General features: G+C 31.3%; 1 protein-coding gene across 1 annotated transcript in view; it reads right to left on the bottom strand.

The window, feature by feature from the left end:
- The window catches only part of alka (glycine receptor subunit alpha alkaliphile), a 37,518-nt gene extending 17,668 nt beyond the window's left edge, over window positions 1-19,850 (bottom strand). Inside the window, exons 1-2 of the mRNA XM_089704343.1 lie at window positions 19,698-19,850; window positions 7,500-7,599 (exon numbers count right to left, since the gene is read on the bottom strand). Of these exons, the coding sequence (XP_089560469.1) occupies window positions 7,500-7,543 (44 nt within the window). The 5' untranslated portion in view covers window positions 7,544-7,599; window positions 19,698-19,850. The remainder of the gene's footprint in view (window positions 1-7,499; window positions 7,600-19,697) is intronic.
- Window positions 19,851-20,112: the final 262 nt, after the last annotated feature.

Below are 20,112 nucleotides of genomic sequence, written 5' to 3'. Positions count from 1 at the left end.
ATATTATGCCAAATAAAATTACAGAAACAAATGTTTTGTTGGATTTGGATTATAGAGAAGATATTAACAAAATATTATATGCTTAAGTTAGATAATTATTTGAGCATATTTTATTAACACAATAATCTGACACAATATATTATGCTGCTTTTAATTACCAAGAAATTCTTATATGTTTATCCACCTCACAACTTACTATGTGTAAGAAGAAAGTTAATGAAAATCTTTGTTTGCTCTACAATCGAAATAATAGAGTAATAATACAATTTCATAGAAGCTATAACTAAATATTATTTACTGAAAACAATAGAGCCCAAATATGACACTTGCATCGTGCATTGCACCAATAAATGCCTGTGGAGTGGACTACCGTTCCAGATATTATCAATGCTATCGCGGTGATTCATTACATTGCTGCTGTAGTGTGTGACCTTAACCTTAGGCTTCATACTGGTGATGTAATAGAACTTCGAAGTGTAAATTTGTTACATGTCTCGCTGTTTGTTTTAGTGCTTTTTGCTAATAGATGTTAAGATGGATTGATGATTTCTACATAAGGTAACCTTGGTGCTTTATTGTGATTGTTTTATTCATTTAAAGAAATTATTTGAAAATCAAATCACAGAGAATCAGCGTTAAATCCCTACTAATATTAAAATGTGAAAGTAACTCTAAACCGATTTAGATTTAATTTGGTAGAAAGATAGTTAAAGACTCGCGAGAGAACCTAAATCTTTAATCCCAAAATGAATTCCCTACGAAAAAGATACAGGTAAAACCACGGGACTTTCTTTATTTTCAACGCAGGAAAAGATGCGGTCGGAAACCTAGTAAAGCACGTTAAATCGACTGTGTTTCGGTGATTGATGCAGAGGCCTCCTTTTCATCACCCTTCCTCTTTCTTTAGTCCTTTTTATGTATACCTCTCATCAATCCTTTGCTTATATTTTTAATCTGGCAATCCATTTGCCCGCTCTAACGTAAAACACGCTTTTAAACGGATATTACAAGCTTGGTGATGTCGGCTCTTGCCGTAGTGTTAGAACCGCCTGGATAATTAACACAATCAATATGATATCTTATATTTTGATATATAAATCGCGTAATAGCACTTTTCATAATTATGTATCACCCCAATGAAATCATTTTTAGGCTGCATACAGAACATACTTTCAAATAAGCAATTTCAGAAGGATGCATTTTCAGTCGTTTCTCATATATTCTTCGAACTAACCAAAGCTAAATAAATCCCTATTAAAATATTATAATTTTAGATGTTGTTAATCGTTATTCTAGTATATTCGATCTCATCAAAGTGAAGCGTTTAAGGTAATACGTTGTTAATAACATGCCGAAAGCTATTTCTCTTCAAGGACCGTCATTAAGATCGCGGTGAGATACCACTGTCCACTTATTTACCTTACACTTGATAGAAGATATTACGGGGCGAAATGTGTTTATCGTATAATTCAAGGTTGTGGTGAAGTTTAGTGTAATTTAGTATTAAAATATGACACAGGAGAAAAACTAAGGAATTTTTAGAGAAAGACTTTTACGTATTAATTGGTCGGAATTTGATGAAATTCGGCACCGATTAATTGTTTTGGTCTCTACCAGTCCTTAGGTTACTTCAATGTTTATACTATGTAGCATATTCCTGAAAACGATGTTTGTACAAAGTTTATGTATGCAATATTTACTACGCCAGGAAAAAAATATTAAACCGTGAGTATTGCACGCCTCATAAGCGAAGCGTTGAGGTGGGTACTACTGTCACTTCGCGCAAAACATCTGATTTTTCAAACTTAAAATGTCTTTATGTATCATGCATTGCACTTGTAAGATAATACATACACACACATATTAAGAAAAAACACTATTTTTAACATTCATGATATTTTTGATGTCATTTTTGTTATTTAAACTAGTTAAAAAACAGTTTAAAAAAGTTCTGTCTTGGACGTCCGTGTGTCTGTATGTGCGGAGGATTTTCTTGTTAACACGATAGCGACCGAAATACTTTACTAATCGAGTCTTTTGCACGCCTCATAAGCGAAGCGTTGAGGTGGGTACTACTGTCACTTCGCGCAAAACATCTGATTTTTCAAACTTAAAATGTCTTTATGTATCATACATTGCACTTGTAAGATAATACATACACACACATATTAAGAAAAAACACTATTTTTAACGTTCATGATATTTTTGATGTCATTTTTGTTATTTAAACTAGTTAAAAAACAGTTTAAAAAAGTTCTGTCTTGGACGTCCGTGTGTCTGTATGTGCGGATCCTTTTTCTTGTTAACACGATAGCGACCGAAATACTTTACTAATCGAGTCTTTTTTTTTCTCTTACGCTTGAGTATGCTCAGGAATAGAACCCTTTCATTTTTCAGGGTCTGATTCGATGTGGTTTAATTGTTATTAAATAAACAAAAATAATAATTAATAAATATTTATTAAAAAAAAATTATGAGGCGTGCACTTTTGGATTTTCCAAATTATTTTTTTCTCTTACGCTTGAGTATGCTCAGGAATAGAACCCTTTCATTTTTCAGGGTCTGATTCGATGTGGTTTAATTGTTATTAAATAAACAAAAATAATAATTAATAAATAATTATTAAAAAAAAATTATGAGGCGTGCACTTTTGGATTTTCCAAATTATTTTGAAAATATTGGCTTTACGAAATTCATATTAAAAAAAAAACCACAAGAAAGTACAGTAACTGCCCGAAAATTAATCGATATGTGATGAAGGTAGATTAAATTATTTGAAACATTTTGCAATATTTAAATCTTGGTAAATAAAATAATAAAAGTTTCTATTTTCATGTATATATTTCATTTATAAAATGTCACGACCGTCGTTGCTCTTTACTTCCGTTGAACTTGTAAAAAACAGTGAAAAATCCTCTGCAAGCGTGATTTATAATCAGGCTAACGAATCGTATAAACCGTACTTGGTTCTGTTCATATTTCTCAAAACAACGTAATAATTTCAGGGTTGTCATATACATTTGTACTTTTTATGCAAGTGTTTTTTTAGATTAGAGTGTGACTTTTCTCACTTGTAGAAATTATATCTACATAATTACTTAGCGACTCTACATACTCTATCTTAGTCATATAATATCTCTACGCAGCATTGTAGTTATTTTTTCACATATAAGATTCGTTAGTTTTTGAATGTACGACTCCAAACCACGATTTTTGGTCAAAAAGTACAGAAACGATGAAAACAAACATAACACAATTATTATTTAAGTTAGAAAGTTTCTTCCAATAAACACTAGTTGGAATATGAGCAGCTGTTTCATTATATATGACCTCATGCAATCAAGGTCTACACGAATACTAATAATAAATATATTACTTTCTCCTAAGGGCGCTTGTGCACTACAAGGAATTTTACTGTCCGGCATTCCGATTTTTTACGGTCCGGTGTGGCATGAAAAAACCGATGAATTGCTTGTGCACCTGTCCGTCTTTACTCGGATCAGTGCGGTACAGTTCAAGGAAGTATGGCGGCATAATGCTATCATAAATGATTGTTTTCGCATTTTACAAGAAACGAGTAAAAATATAGAAGGTGAAATATTATATTACTTCGTTATAATAAAAAGTAAAGTTCCGTAAGAGATTTAAAATACGTGTTTCACTTATTTATTTTAATCGGTGACGAGGAGCTAAATCTATTCCCACTTGAACTTTAACTTACCAACACTTACTTAGATAATAATTATAGGTCAATGCTTGGTCAATGTATATAAAATAACAATACCGACTTCTCAAATCTCATTGCCAGCTAAAAGAAAGTAAAACTAGAGCTTGCTTTCAATTGGCATATGCAATAAAAAGAGTAAAATCCAAGCAAGTGGGCACTCGAAAACAATTATACCTACAGCGACTCGTAAACTCAAAAAACCATCCGGAATAGGGAAAAGTAAAATGTCGGACAGTACGCCCGAGGCTTAGAAATTACATGTTTAGGACATTAATTTTCATGAATTCTGTCTTATGAAATTTTATATCCATTGATATTTGATCTGGTACGTTCTTAGCTTTTCGTTTTCTCATTCCTAAGTATTGGAAAATGGAATGTAATATTTAAATACAATTATTCATGTACCAGTTTTCACAATCATCATGATGACGATGTTTAAAGTACTCCGTCTTTAGTTGTGTAATGTATGTGACAATATTAAATGAATGAATGAATGAAAAATACTTTATTGCACACTTAATACAGGATTATAAACTAAGAACCATACAACTAATAACATGTACAGAGGGCGGTCTTATCACAATAAGCGATTTCTGCCAGACAACCCGAAAATTTAAAAGGATTACATTTATGGATTATATTAATGTAATTTAAAAATATTATATCGTATTGCAATACCTGCATAAGGTTTCTAATATGTAAAATGTATTAGTATGCTATAAATTATTTGAATTTGAATTTGTTTATTACAATAATTTAAAACAATCTCTGTCCTACGATTTAAATCACCACTAGCTAGCCACTTGTTTTATGTTCATAAAATTATATTTCTACATACAAATTCAATCTATTATTTCTTTTGATACTACGTGAACGTGGACAATAAAAGATACTCAATTCCAATCCATTCTTAACGTAAATTAAAATAAAAATCTAGTTTCAGGCTGATTAATGGATTCCTGTTAAAATTGCATTAAAATATTTATTTCATTACAAATACTTATTCCGCTTGTATTTAATGTTTATGGGTTTTCTGTTTTGAATTGATAGGGCATTGAACCTTAATAGAATATAATGGTTATCTGTTATTCCAGAAACGTCTATTAACATTTACCCGAAACTTTGGATATCTAAATCGGCCCTTTGATGGTATCTTAGCACCATAGTGTTGATAAACCTGTACTAAAACCTGAAGTAACGTTATGTATAAGTTAAATTACTTCTTATCTATCCCTTGATTTCAACAATATTTAAAGGGATTAGCATTTAGCGCTAAATCTATTTAGATAAAGTACGGTTTTTGAACCAGACTGAAATATGCGTTATCTTAACCGAAAATTTATGAAAAAGCCAGTTTTAGAGTGAAAATCCATACTAATATTATAAATGCGAAAGTAACTCTGTCTGTCTGTCTGTTACTCAATCACGCCTAAACTACTGAACCAATTTGCATGAAATTTGGTATGGAGATATTTTGATACCCGAGAGACATAGGCTACCTTTTATTGCGAAATATGTACCACGGGCGAAGCAGGGGCGGACCTCTAGTTCAATATAAAATTTGAAAAGCTCTTATATCAAAAATAAAGAATTTATGTATCAGACTAGAGTGGTTATTATACTATATAAATTCTTTTAGATATTTTTCGCTGAAATTTTCTTTAAATGTTATTTATGTGTGGTTTTAGATTTACACAAAGTGCAAAAATGGTTTGGTGTATTAGTTTAAAATTTATTAGCTAGAAATACGATGGACTTGGTTCAACTTTAACTAATAATTTTAAAATTGTATACTTACCTAATATAATTTTATACAGTAAATAATAAAAATTGGAAGGTTTCTTTATGTTTCATTGACATCGAAGTGACCATACAGTTTTCAAGAAAGCGCCTCTATGATATTTAACATCTTATATATAAAATTCTCGTGTCACAATGTTAGTCTGCATACTCCTCCGAAACGGGTGGACCGATTCTCATGAAATTTTCTGTGCATATCGGGTAAGTCTGAGAATCGGCCAACATCTATTTTTCATATGTACCACGGGCGAAGCCGGGGCGGACCGCTAGTCTTTTATATATTATTAACGTAAAACATACATTTGATAATATAAAGATGTAAAATATATTTTCAAGCAATGTTCAAGTCATATTAAAATTTGAATGATTATGATCTATCATCTCTTGAATCAATAAAACGATCAGACAGACATTCATAATTAATTATGTCCACAGTATATTTCGATACGAAGTTTTCTATACAAACACAGATATAATAATATCTCTAAATAAACGTCGTTAGTGCTCAAGATCCGATAATACCAGTGACTTATAAGATCACTTCATTAGTAGAATCGTTTACACTAAAACTTTGAACTCCATTTATTAGAGCAATGACTGTAATAAAATTCAAATTGAATTGTTGAGACGATTCCTTGGGTTGTGCAAATAATTGCTTGTTGTTTTGGTTGAAAAGAAAACTGTGTTTTATTTCTGTATACCTAATTTGATGTGTTGTAGTTTTAGTTGCAGACAAAGCCAGGGGTTAAAATTTAGTCTTCAACTGAAAATTAGGGATTGGTTGAAAATAGTGGTCTATATTTAAGCCTTCTTTCTCTATTTTCATCCAAATTAAATTCACATCGCTGATGTACAGAAAGACTCGCATTTATATATTTTATACGTATATTATATTCTTATTCCTTATATTATCATGTAACATTATTACTTGCAAGGTCTCGCAGACAGTCTAGGTACTACGTGGAATATTTTTTAGTGTCTATCTTTACGCTCAATAAATTGCTGAGGAATTTTATTTATCAAAACCCATTCAGATAACTTCATATAAAATTCACTGGTATAAAAGCTAAAATATAAAATGTAAAGGTTGGATTATTGTGTGTACTAGAATATTAATCTAGAATAGAATGTGTTAGCTCTTTTAATATATTATGCTGACTTGTAAGTGGTTATAAGTAGTACGGTATTATGTGTTTTAATTAATTATTTTACGTATATAATTTAGATTTATTTATTTTATTTATACAGTCTTTAGTTTAGATTGCTAAGAAGATTCGTATTATTTTCTTTAAACTGTTATATTAAATGATATTTTACGGTAGCTTTTCTGATACCGTCTCGTTTTACCTAACCTAATACCCAACGAGTTTAGAAATAGGCATACTTCTAAAGTGTTACTAAACAACTATAAGATATATTCGTTTTACCTCTTTTGTATTCCTAATCACGAATGATTTTATGAAAGAACATGAATTTAAAAATAAAATAATTGCACTGAAGCTTTTGCTTTACGATGTTCCTGTGTGAACTTTAACAAGTGTTTGTAATTAATAGTCTATTATTAGCCCCTTATCAGGAATTCAATTTAAAAAAGAACAGTTGCTTTTATCATCGATTAATCTATAAATAATATTATAAATGCGAAAGTAACTCTGTCTGTCTGTCTGTTACTCAATCACGCCTTAACTACTGAACCAATTTGCATGAAATTTGGTATAGAGATATTTTGATACCCGAGAAAGGACATAGGATAGTTTTTATCCCAGAAATCCTACGGGAACGGGTTTTTCTTGGAAAACGCGGGCGAAGCCGCGGGCGGAAAGCTAGTTTAGAAATAAATAATAAATTATTATATCAACGACATAAATAAGTCTTTTTTCATAAGTTTTTATTGTAAGAAAACGTGGTTTTAGGGATCAATTTAAAACCATTTATTTATACTTTTATCACTAATCAATTAAAACAAACTTACCATATTAAAAAGAATAATGTAGTCTTCCAAATGCATTTAAACATCTTCTGTGGGGAATGCGGCGGGCTCGGGTGCGGACATTACAATGCCGCTCGGATATCTGAAAGGAAAATGAACTTTAAGTGACTGAAAATAGAGCTTAATTTTTTTGTAAGAGATGCAAAATTTTGGGAACAAACTTATTATATGAGAGATTTTTTCTTTCTAATTATTGTATAATTCCATGGATTGAAATTTTGCCGTCTTATATATTCGGGCATATTATATCGGGCATCGGGAGAATACATTTAAGTTGGTCGATCTGTAATTTCACAGTTTAATTTGATATTTTTGGTTTTATGGCATTAAAAATGCTTTATAAATATAAATTTATAAAGAACAGAAATAAAAAATGGTTGTCTGTAAAGTCGGTTTACTGACGATATCTGTTGAACGTGACGACTTCCAATTATTGTGCTTCTTTGTCGCTCGTTCCGCGCTCTCGCTTGCACTTCAAGCCACATGGAACGCCTCAGAGCGAGGTAACACCGCATGAGTCATCTTTTTTCATGCAGCCGGCTGTATCGAATTAGACGTTGTTACGTCAAAAATTCGATCACGAGTGGCCGAGTTTGTCAGGCATCCGCGCCGGTTTGGCGCGAAAGGATGCGGGTTCGAGTCCCGCCTCGTGATCGAATTTTTTCTATGCTTTATAAACTTATATTCACAGTTTAATTCATCAAAGTATATTACTTTTTTGTAATAAGGTTACAATGTCATAATATCTATAAATTTCGGCCAATGAAATGAATATCATTTGACTATGAATCAAAATTAATACTTGTAACTTAAAATAGCGTGCTCTTAACTAAAGTTTTCATCTAAATTGTAAAATTTGTATAATTAGCAATAAGTTGAAACTTCGCAATGTAACAAATTTGCGAACTTCACTCGGCTAAAATAATGACACTGCGTGACTTGATTATTGTCTTAAAAACAATTTACGTAACTGGAACAAATAAGTTACCTAACTGGTACACTTGACTGATTTAATATGAATGAAATCGATAGTAGTACCACTTATTTGCGGCTTTTCCAAGGCGCTATTTCTTGGTATAACTATGGTGAGAATAATAAAGTGGTTTTAGTTTTTAATTTCGCCTTCGTTATAACATTGGCTTTTAACTTTAAAGATTAGACACACCTGGGGGGCTATCATGATGTATTAAAGCTTGTTTCAAACTTGATTCATTTTCACTTCTATAGTTAATAAATGTCGTCATGCTTTGTCCTAGAAATCAGCCATGCAATATAACCATGGGCTAGGTTTCCTAAGAAATATCCCAAGGTCTATTTTGAAGTTTAATCGGGTCGCGAATCAAGGTTCTTGCTAATTAATTCTCTCAAAGAGCGTTTAGAACAAAGGGTTACCGTTTAAACAAAGCTTCTTTGCCACCAAGTTTTTTTGTAGTACTAAAAAGCAATTAATTAAGCCAATTTTATTTTAAGAGTTATAGCATTCCTTGGAGGAAACCAGATTAGCAAGGCCTCTTTGTTGTATTATTGGAATTACGTAATCAAGATCAAAATAATCTGGTTTGAACTCTGTGGCATATACTTGGAAGGATTTGAATCTGAATGATCGCAACGTTGTTAAAAGAAGAGAGGAATCTCCATGAATATTGATGTCAATAAATCCTAATATACAGTGTGGAAATTTTCGATGGACCCTGGAAGGAAAGTACTTAAAATACTGAAGGTAGAGAAATTTGCTGAAAGAAAACATTCCTTTAATTTTAAAAAGAAATGGAACTTTTGAAAATTTACTTGCATCGACCGGGAATCGAACTGACTAAAATGAAAAAAAAAAATTGTTATTAAAAGTAATGAACAAATAATATTTGGAATAATCCTGCAAAAAATGCGTTTTGAATTTTTCACAGAGAATTTTTCCTTATGTATATTGAAAACTTCGTCTGCTCAATTTTAGCTTTTCTTTATATGACAATACAATAGACAGCTTATCTTTCGCCTTAGTAACAGGATCCTATTGGCTGACTTTGGTCAGTCAAAGAAAAACCCGCATAGCTCCCGTTCCCGTGGGATTTCCGGGATTGCGTCATTTTCCCGGGATAAAAAGTAGCCTATGTCCTTTCTCGGGTATCAAAATATATCTATACCAAATTTCATGCAAATTGGTTCAGTAGTTAAGGCGTGATTGAGTAACAGACAGACAGACAGAGTTACTTTCGCATTTATAATATTATTAGTATAAATTTGAAACCTAGACATTTGAATGCTCGAAGCTATAAATCAATTAAGCTTGTTGGATTATGCATTCAAAGTATAAATTGATGCGAGTGGTATATTATGGCTGAATGTGGATTCTTACATAAAATATTATATCTAAATGTGAATGTAACTCCGTCTGTCCGTCTATGTGTATCTTCACGCTGACCACTGAACCGATTTGAATGAAATTTTATAGAGATACGAGAGAGATATTAGATGATACCTAAAATACGGGATAATTTTTAATTACAATAAGTCCGTTTACTTATTGATAAAAAAACGCCTGGGTTGCAAATTTTATACGTTCTAACTTCTAACTACAATTCTTACTTTTCACTCTTTCAGTTGATATACGATTTAATGCTCCTTTTTAAGATGAATGGATTAAGTCCACAACGCCCTCTTATCGTAAGGGCCAGCCGGCAACGTGGGTAATGCGAGCAAAAGTTGACAATTGCTTATTTTATTAAGTCCTTTTCTGGCTTTGCGGTAAATCTACACTCTTCAGACTTGAGACCCTTTAATTACGGGAATAAGTTAAAAGGTAAAGGTAGTTATGAAAATTCAGATGATTTGATGATAAATATAAGATTTAAAATATTCACTTTTTTATTACTAAAAGTTATCTAATAAAAACGAATAGGTACGCTAAAAGTACCATGTTTAGTTTTAATTATTTTGTCATTGAGTTTAAGCATTATACTCTATCGTACTTTTTATTTTATCCATGTACACAAACATAATTATTGATTGAAAAAGACTGAAATATTACAAACAAATAGCTACTATCCAATTTGTGATATTAGTTTTTTCCCATTTATAGATTACGAAACAATGTATTGATCTAATTTTTTCTATACGCCATTCACATACATTGTGCAATATTTACTGAAATGTTCAAACCAATAAAATACAAAATAAAAGCTTTTGGCTTTGGTTGGTTCCACTTTATTCTCCCACAGCATATAAAAAATTGGCAGCTTTATCTCACTACCGATTTCCTTTGAGCAACCCATATAGAAAAATATATTTATCTGAAAAATCAATTCAAATACATACATACAATAGTTTCTTAAAATACTACCTAATGTATTAGCAAGTATGATATTGGTAAATAGATGATGACAAGACAATGCGACATGACTTCCTACTTAGCACATGATATTAACAACGATAGGCACGTCATAGGTGGTCTAGCTCTAGGTGATAAATTGGATTAATCATACTTGAAGTGCTATGAGATCTATATTAATATTAAAGTTTTGATCCTCGCGTATTCAAATTTACTTGGCAAAGTGATTGGCTCTTGAGTTAGAGAAAGAAAATTTCTCTAGAATTCTTCATTTCTTGAATAACACTAAAGATGTTGATTCAGGATAAAATAGATATGAATTGCATTTAGGAAGGTAAATCAAGAGATCTACTTTAGAGTTAAGGAGGAATGGAGTCTTCTTCTTTATATCTATACTAATATCACAAAACAGCAGATTTGTTTGAATAGTTAAGTTTGAGTGAAATAATCTCAGGAAATAGACGGATATCTATAGATACCAAATACTTACATTTGAAAAATAAATTTTTTGATACTCTATTTATGGAGAAAAGTGCTAAAAGGTTCATGAAAAATGTTGAAAAAAAGAAAAAAAAATATTTCTTTTGTTTTACGTGGCAGCTTACTAAAAGAAGCTATCACCGATTAATTAAAATGGCAGATCTTTTTCCACAACCTAAGTAATTTTCTTTTTGTTCCATCACGCAATTTAACTTTTTTAATTTATTCTCAATTGTCTGGTAGTTAAAGTACCTATGAGTAAAGTTTATACTTTACTCATACTTTCAATGGAATAATTCCATCATTATTTACCGTATGTTCCGTTATTCAATTTGAAAGAACAAAAATTATACTTCCTGAAACTTGATAGGTTCTTTTATGTTGAAACATAATATTTAAACGTTTTATCCCGATTATAAACGAGAAAGTATTAAAATTATTAATGTCTTACCTCAAATTTCTTTAGCACTTTTAACACAGTTAACACTCAGAACAATCGATGTAACTGAACTAAATCCTTCAACTGCCGATAGTATTATAATATGATACAATATATTATATAATATTAGTAGTAGCTCCTATATAGGGTACATATTTCTAGGATTCCGCATGGAATTCTAGTCAAATTCTACAAAAGAATATTGAGTGGGTATGGTTTATGGTTTATGGTTTCCTAATGACTGTAATTATTTTTGAATTTCTAAATATTTAAATCATTTTCGAACAACAAAACTACCGAAAGTTAATATTATAATGACGATACCACAACAATACTAACCATTATTTATGTTTTTAACTATATCACCTTAAAATATAAATAATATACATACAATACTTCAAATTTAGCCTATAATATAATTATTTCAGAAGACTATAGTCTACGTATTTTTGGACATGCTATGTAGGTACTTATTGATACAATCTAGCCGATTTCAACATTACAACATCAGCGTAGCTATAGGTATAGGTTTACATTATTTTCTTTGACGTCACAATCCCTCCAATCCAACACAAATAACAAGCTATAACTATACCAAAAGTTAACACTAATCGATACAGTATTTTCCACACAAATTCTAACCAAGCGGAATCCTCGCAAACTTCTCATATAATATTAACACTGGATGAACTTGGTAAAGCCGCGAGCAATACGGGAACGGTTGAAAACCAGTGTAGAATGAACCAGGCTTAATAAAAGGGCTGGTGCATACTGATAGCATGGACGTGATTTGGAATATTATGTGCGTTTTTTGGAGTACCTATAAGGATAAAATGGAGCTGGCGACTCACATGATGGTAGGTGATAGTCGCCGCCCATGACGATTCACAGCATTAGGAACACTGCGAAAGTATTGTTAAATTATGTGTTGTTATATAAAACTAGCTACCCCTTTTTTATAGTGGGGAAATCTTCCAAAGATACCCACGACCTCCGGGGAAGGAGGCCCCCTGGGTTATGTCGGATTCTTACCGAATAAAACCCCACTGTGTTCCGTCGAGCCGCTTTAATGATGGGGCCGCGGGTATTGGTTAGAATTCTTCCGCGACCGTTGATCTGCCCTATTACCCCTTTTCGGATTTTCTTTCCATAAGAACCTTCATGCGTCATGTTCATTGTTCAAGTTCAATTTTAAAAATACCGCCTGGCTTTACAGAAATTGCTTCCTTTATTATGTTACTGTGTTGTGTTATCATTAGTATGATCCTTGGGCGGAGTGGCGTGACTGACGTGTACTTTTTTACCTAATAATATGTCATTTGATTAGTTAATGGCCTTCTTATCTCTTCATAGCATTGGTCGCATCGCGTGTCAGTGTGTTCTGACCTGTAGCCTGTAATTTACGTTCATACGGGAACCAGATTTGCATCTCATCCAGTTATATGGTGTTTATGTTCAGAAATTATGTTATTTTAGCCGAAATTATATGTAAGCCTCTTGGCTAAAATGACGTGTGAGGAGATTGTATGAAGAAACTCTTCAGATGTTGAAGATTTAGCTTGATGAGAAATTTTATGATAATTCATTTAGTTATATGAAATGGGATTACGAAAAGCGATTAAGCTAAAAATAGTATACTATATGTATTTATAGTTAGTATAGACGTTGAATGTATGTTCTAATCATGAACCTACTCTGTTTTTTTATAGTTAATTCAAAAATATCAGTGGAAATGTCATCAGAAAAGCTGTTAAATGCCCTTATTATACGCCTACTGAAATCGTAGAAATAGAACTGCACTATCCCCCTACATAAAATAGCCGAGAAATAACTGAAATATTAATGTAGATACGAGAAACTTATATTAAGATTGATAAGGAACCAATCTTAATATATGAAATGTAACTATTTTCCGACAAGAAATGATTTCTCGTATCTACACGTGATTAAGTTAAACTTTTCCTTCTGTTTCTTGGGAATATATCTATACTTATAATAATATTATAAAGCTGAAGAGTTTGTTTGTTTATTTGTACGCGCTAATCTCGGGAACTACTAGTCCGATTTGAAAAATTCTTTCGGTGTTCGATTTATAGAGTAAGGATATAGGCTATATTATATCATCACACTAAGACCAACACGAGCGGAGCACTGCGGGTAAAACCGTGGAGCACAGCTAGTAAATTATAAATTATGGTTATTTGTTTAACACTTCATTTTTAATAGATAGAGCGATTCAAGAGGAAGGTTTTCGTATATAATTTATTAGGTTTTAGAGAAAGCGGGCGGAGCCGCGGACGGAAAGCTAGTATTAGATATATTAGTAAAACTAAATGTTATTGTTCTTGTACTTGTACTTCCACGAACACAATTATTATCATTTGCACAGTTGGCTTTTCTCAATGAAATGTAGTTAGAATTATTATTATATGAAAATGTGATTGAATTGGAATGTTTTTTCCGTGAAATTTTAAAATAATATTGATATGGGATACCAGTGGTTCAATTAGCGTGAAGTATTCCCCAAAGATATCAACGCGTCGGATCGTGTAACGTAACGTGCAGGGGTCGAAACCTTTGGTTGGTGGTTTTTTGTTTATTTTTACTTTTTATCTAGTTTTTAGTAAAGAGTTTCTTATCCATTTGATCTATTAATATCTTTCAAATAACCAATTCAAAAGGTACTCACAGAGGCAATAACATTAAATAAGCATAAATTTTTAACAAAAAAAAAAAAAACAGTAAAATGAAATTGTTTAAAAAACTGTAATTACTTTTTTTAATTCCGCCTTAAATGTTTTATTTTGATAAGATAAGACACAAGGACACTGTTAATACATTTTAATTTAACTTAAAAAAACATCTAAAGCTTCTCTCCCTATATCATAAAATAATTGTAAACTTCTGAGAAGCAGTTTTATTAACATCAAAGCGTAGAACTTTCATTTACCTTATTTCAATAGATTAGCTTATTTTGTATTAGATAATAATAATTAGCCGACCTACGAACCGTTGTTCTTCCAGGACAGCCTAATTACCTTCGCAACTTAGGTCTTAGCAACAGGTATTCAATTGTAGATATATAAGAATACAATAACATAGATAATAATATAGATTCATTCTTAGATTTGACTGACTAGACCAAATAAACACAACATAAATAAAAATGGAAAATAGCAACTTATTAATTATTCCGCGCGTGCGTAGATTCAATTTCAAATAAAAATCTTCAGTAAATTGAAGTGTTTTTAAGTTGCTGAGGATCAATAGATTTATAACATGAAAGTTTCATCAAAACATATACAGTAATTTTGTGTGCGAAAGCTGGACAACAGACAGTCTAGTCGTAGTAGATTTAAAGCATCAGTGTAAAATGTTTTTATGGAATATTTATAGAACAAGTTCGAACAACTTGCAATATGAAAATTATACGTGGAATAGTTATATAACCACAACAAAACAAATGTTGAACTCCTATACCGGCTTATTTAAAATTATTAATTTAATTGTTCTTGCCTTTTAATCTAATTTCGTAATGTGAGTCATAAGGGAATATTGGTGATTAATGATCTTTATTATTATTGTTGGAAAGCACAATATTTACTAGCATATTTTCCTGTACACTTTTTTTTTAAATCTTGGGCATGACGAAAAATAATAATACGTAAAACATCTGTAAACTTTCTCCTGCTGTTTATTATTTCGATGCTATATGCGATATATAAGTACCAAGGTAATATGATTATGTGCCTAAATAAATAATTATAATAATTATTCTTTAGACGTTAAAATACTTTGCGAACGTAGACATGCCACGACTAAAGATGTTGTTTGTCTTGACAATTTAAAAGATTTAATCCGTATAAAAAAATCTTTTAAACTCGCTAATATTAAGAGCGGTCCATAATATCCATGACTATTGACTTCTTACTTTACTTAGCGATCCCTTCCCTTTATCTTTCCCTTTAAGTGGATAATTTTACATAGAAATTATTAACCGGAAAGAGTTGTGTAAAACATTTTAAGTGGACGAGCTACAACGGTAATACCTCATAACATCTTCCTGACATTTCGTCTCAATTGGCCATAGCCATTTATAATGGTTAACCTTCACGCGATAGGAACAACGTCTTTAATCGACTCACAAAAGATCTCGAGATGTGCAGTTTTTAACCGACTGCCACGAGAATCAATTTGTGGATTTGAGTGTGTGAAACAAATGTGGTAGGGAATGTTGATCCCCAAAATGTATGGAAGTTACAGACAATGTTTGATTATGCAAGCTAAATTACATTTAAAAATATTGTAATTTAGTAAAACTCTGTACCGGAATGTTAATATTTTAATCAAATGTGACAATAGAGCTATTTGTAGCAGTAACGTTCATAAATAAGTTTCCGAAATCAAACTTCGATTCCGGTTGAATTCTTAGAAATGAGATTCGTAAATTTTGAAACATTTTTATTTCGACACCGGTTAATTCGTGGTTTTAATGAGATGTTGAACTTATTACAAGAAAAATTCTAATCCATTATGTTTCAAACGTATCAAATCTCGTAACAAGCTTATAACATATTATATATTTTTAATAAATGACATATTTTACAAAATCTCATCACATTTCTCACGTACCTATATTGTTAATTCATTCTATATTTTAGAAACGATCGTTAATATAAAATATTTCATTTCATAAATGAACTTACTTTGCTTTACGTAAAGCAAAGTACCAAATGTAGAGTCAATACTCTATAATATCACAGTAGATATGATGTTTTTGTGTAAAATCTAATAAAATTAATCGCAAAATGTGTTGATAAATGCATAAAATAAAGGTGTAAAATAATATAATCAATACAATTTAATCTAAGGTCCTTTCTTCATTTCAATAAGTCCTTCGTTAGATGTTTCACAGTAACCTTAACTTTTTTGTCGATAAAATATTAAATTAAAATGACGTCACACGTATGACTGTTGTTGTTAAATTAGCATGTACTAGTGTAATTAATTTGTAACACGCAGACGCTTCTAATGAAGGTTTCAGCAGTAAAGCGCGTCACACACGGTGAAGATACTATAATATTTTATCTTAAGATACGACCTATATAATAAGATACTATAATATTTTATCTTAAGATACGATAATGACCCACAAAATTTCGGGTCAGTTGTAACAGGATGGCGGTTCTACAGGGGTCTTAGTACGCAATGACAAAAAGAAAAATGATGGTCTGAACGCTGATACCGGATACCTTAAGATACTATAATATAAAATATTATAGTATCTTCACCGTGTGTGACGCGCTTAATGTATTTCGTTCCGTATTTTCTTTGTATAAGAAATGTAATTATGGAATTGCTTGTTATCCCGAATAGTGGGTTGAAATCCAGTGCTAGTAGGAAGTATATTTCGTTAAAAATATTGTGTTTTTTTTTTAATATTGGAATAATAAGCATAATAATTACGGTAGCTATCATGGTAAAAACATCAACTTTATTTATTGATTCGCATCGTTATTTAGATTTCTATGTTCGCATCAGTTCCTTAAATTTCAGTTAGAATTCACGGAGTTGTTTACTAATTGTAAAATTAAAGTAAACAGAGTTATTGCCAAACACGCGAAATAAAATATTGAGGGCAATGTTTAATTTTAACAGTTCGTCTTCAACAGAAATTGAAACTAATAAATTTTGATGGATTTCTTTGTTTTAGTTATATTATTAAAACTCAAGAAATATTATGTAATGAATACAACTTTTTCCTCTAAGCTAATGCTATATCAATGTTAACATAATTGTATGTTTGGTAACACAACTGACAACGTTTTTAAAACTTGTCATTACTCTCATTTTGATGTAAAATAACTTAGCGTGAAGACAATTAACGATCGATTTATTTCTATATATTATATAATAATTTTAATAAATATAATAAAATTAATGGTAAGGAAAAGCTTTGTTTAGTTTTAGCCCTAATTTTCTGAAATTCTTAGATATTTAGACTAATATTAGAAAGAAAGGTTAGATTGTTTGTTGGTTGGATAATAAGCTCCGTAACTACTGGACTGATAACTGGATATAAACAAAAATTAATAAGTTAATACCATTAGAATCCTACATTATCCCTGATGAAAATAGGCTATATTTTATGGTGTTTTAACCCGGGTCAATCCGGACTACATAGTATGAAACAAAAGTCTCTGTCTGTCTGTCTCTGTCCCTATATCCCTATGTATGTTTTAATCTTTAAAACTACGCAACAGATTTTGATGAGGTTTTTTTAAAGATAAAGTGATTCTGAAGGAAGAATTTAGTATATAGTTTATGGTTTTAGACAAAGCGATGGCGATGCGACGGGCGGAAAGCTAGTACGAAATAAAATTAAATTGTGCTTGCTAAATAATTGTTCATATTGCATGCATAGGATTCACTCAGCGAATGCATGATCAATTATTCATTAGTTTCTATTGCGACTGAGGAGTGAGGGTTATGAAGGGGGTCTTAATCTTTCCGCATTCATCATAATTACATGCATCTCGTCTCCACGTGGGAACTTGGCATGGAACATTCTAGAGCATCTCTTACTTGTTGGTTTTAGGGGTAGCTATCTATACTAATATTATAAAGCTGAAGAGTTTGTTTGTTTGTTTGTTTGTTTGTTTGTTTGTTTGTTTGTTTGTTTGTTTGTTTGTTTGTTTGTTTGAACGCGCTAATCTCGGGAACTACTGGTCCGATTTGAAAAATTCTTTCGGTGTTAGATAGCTCATTTATCGAGGAAGGCTATAGGCTATATACCATCACGCTACGACCAACAGGAGAGGAGCCACGGGGGTGAAACCGCGCGGAGCGGCTAGTCATTAATATATGTTAAAATTGTTTTTGGGAAATGTTAAATATAAAAAAGAGCATGTGTGCATACGTGTCAGATGAAGTGAATAATCTTTGGCAAGATTTAAAGATACCAAAATCGTCGTCTTACTCCATGAGTGGTGGTATTGCCATGACAAGACCTTGAAGTTTTTCTCTCTCGCGCCTAAAGAAGTTTCACTTTAAAAATATTTATTCAGCTGAAGTATGACAATCTATTTTTTGTATTCCCGTAGCGTTTTGTGGTTCCCGTCCAGATTTTCCATCTTTCAGACTGTTGTTCTTTTTACGTAAGATTCACACAATATTATTTTTTTTACATATTGTGTTATTTTAGTGATAAATGAAAGACTACGTATGTTTATATTCGCGCATTTATAATATTTGTATATTTGTTCAGTTTTCACGTAAATTCGACGGAACCGATGTTAATTAATTTTAGCGCTGAAATTCATTTGTCACTGAATCAGAATAAAGGTTACTTTTTGTCACGAAAACAAAGATTGAAGAGGGTAAAATAAGGTGTGGATTTTAATTTTTAATCTAGGAAACTCGATAAGTTTAGTCTGTAATAACGTTTAGTCGACGCAAGCGATGGAAAAATATAGGTAGGTATGATTATTACATTTGGTTTGTTGTTGAGATTAAAAGCTATATCGCTAAATAGCTGTTGCTGCAGTGGAAGTTCATACTAATTTCCTTTTTTTGTATAAACGGACATTAAGCCAATAAGAACTTAAGAAGTTATTCCAGCTGGGCTGGTTGGTTTTGATTTGATTTATTTTTGGAAAAAGAATTAACGAAAAAAGATGCTGAGTAGATCGCGGTATATTACAAAATACTTTAAATAATAATAACGTAAATTCAAAGAAATAACTCTTTGTTATTTAAACGTATTTATATTAAAAAAAATAAAGATTTTACGTAAACCACAGTCAACGTGAAATTTATTTACACCTCTACATAACTACAGGCAACTTTTTGTGCGGACACACATTGTTTATTAACTTTTTATTTTCACAAACATATAAGTACAACAATATTATAAATTTCTATTCAAAAACCTTACCATTCGACCATGTTTACAAAATCCAAAACACAGCACATCCACTTTATTATTATTATTATATAATTTTATAAGCGGCGGCTAGGGGCGATGAATGCGGGCCCCGCGTTTTAACTGAGCCACTGCAAATGGCTTGCGTGTTTGGTCGTAGACATCTAGCAAGCGGTGGTGAACCTTTTTGGTGGTAATGTGTCAAATAAAAAAAACAATAAATATCACGTAGTAGTAGATGTAACAAAGATGTCAGTTGCTATTGAATATTACTTAGTTGGTAGTATGTTGTTGGTATGTTGGTAGTTAAAAATAGTATTCACAAACATTTGTAAAAGTTTTAGAAAGTTACTGAGTTTATAGGTACCCGGTATTGTTTATAATATTTAAGGAAACTATTATTCTTCCAAAATAAGAAATATTCTTC

The sequence above is a fragment of the Colias philodice genome, chromosome 15, assembly GCF_061535455.1.
Source record: "Colias philodice isolate Cphi_HAF_F1 chromosome 15, ilColPhil1 Martin Lab GWU primary, whole genome shotgun sequence".
NCBI lineage: Eukaryota > Metazoa > Arthropoda > Insecta > Lepidoptera > Pieridae > Colias > Colias philodice.
The sequence above is the reverse complement of the archived record's forward strand: the minus strand, read 5'-3'. Positions and strand labels throughout refer to the sequence as shown.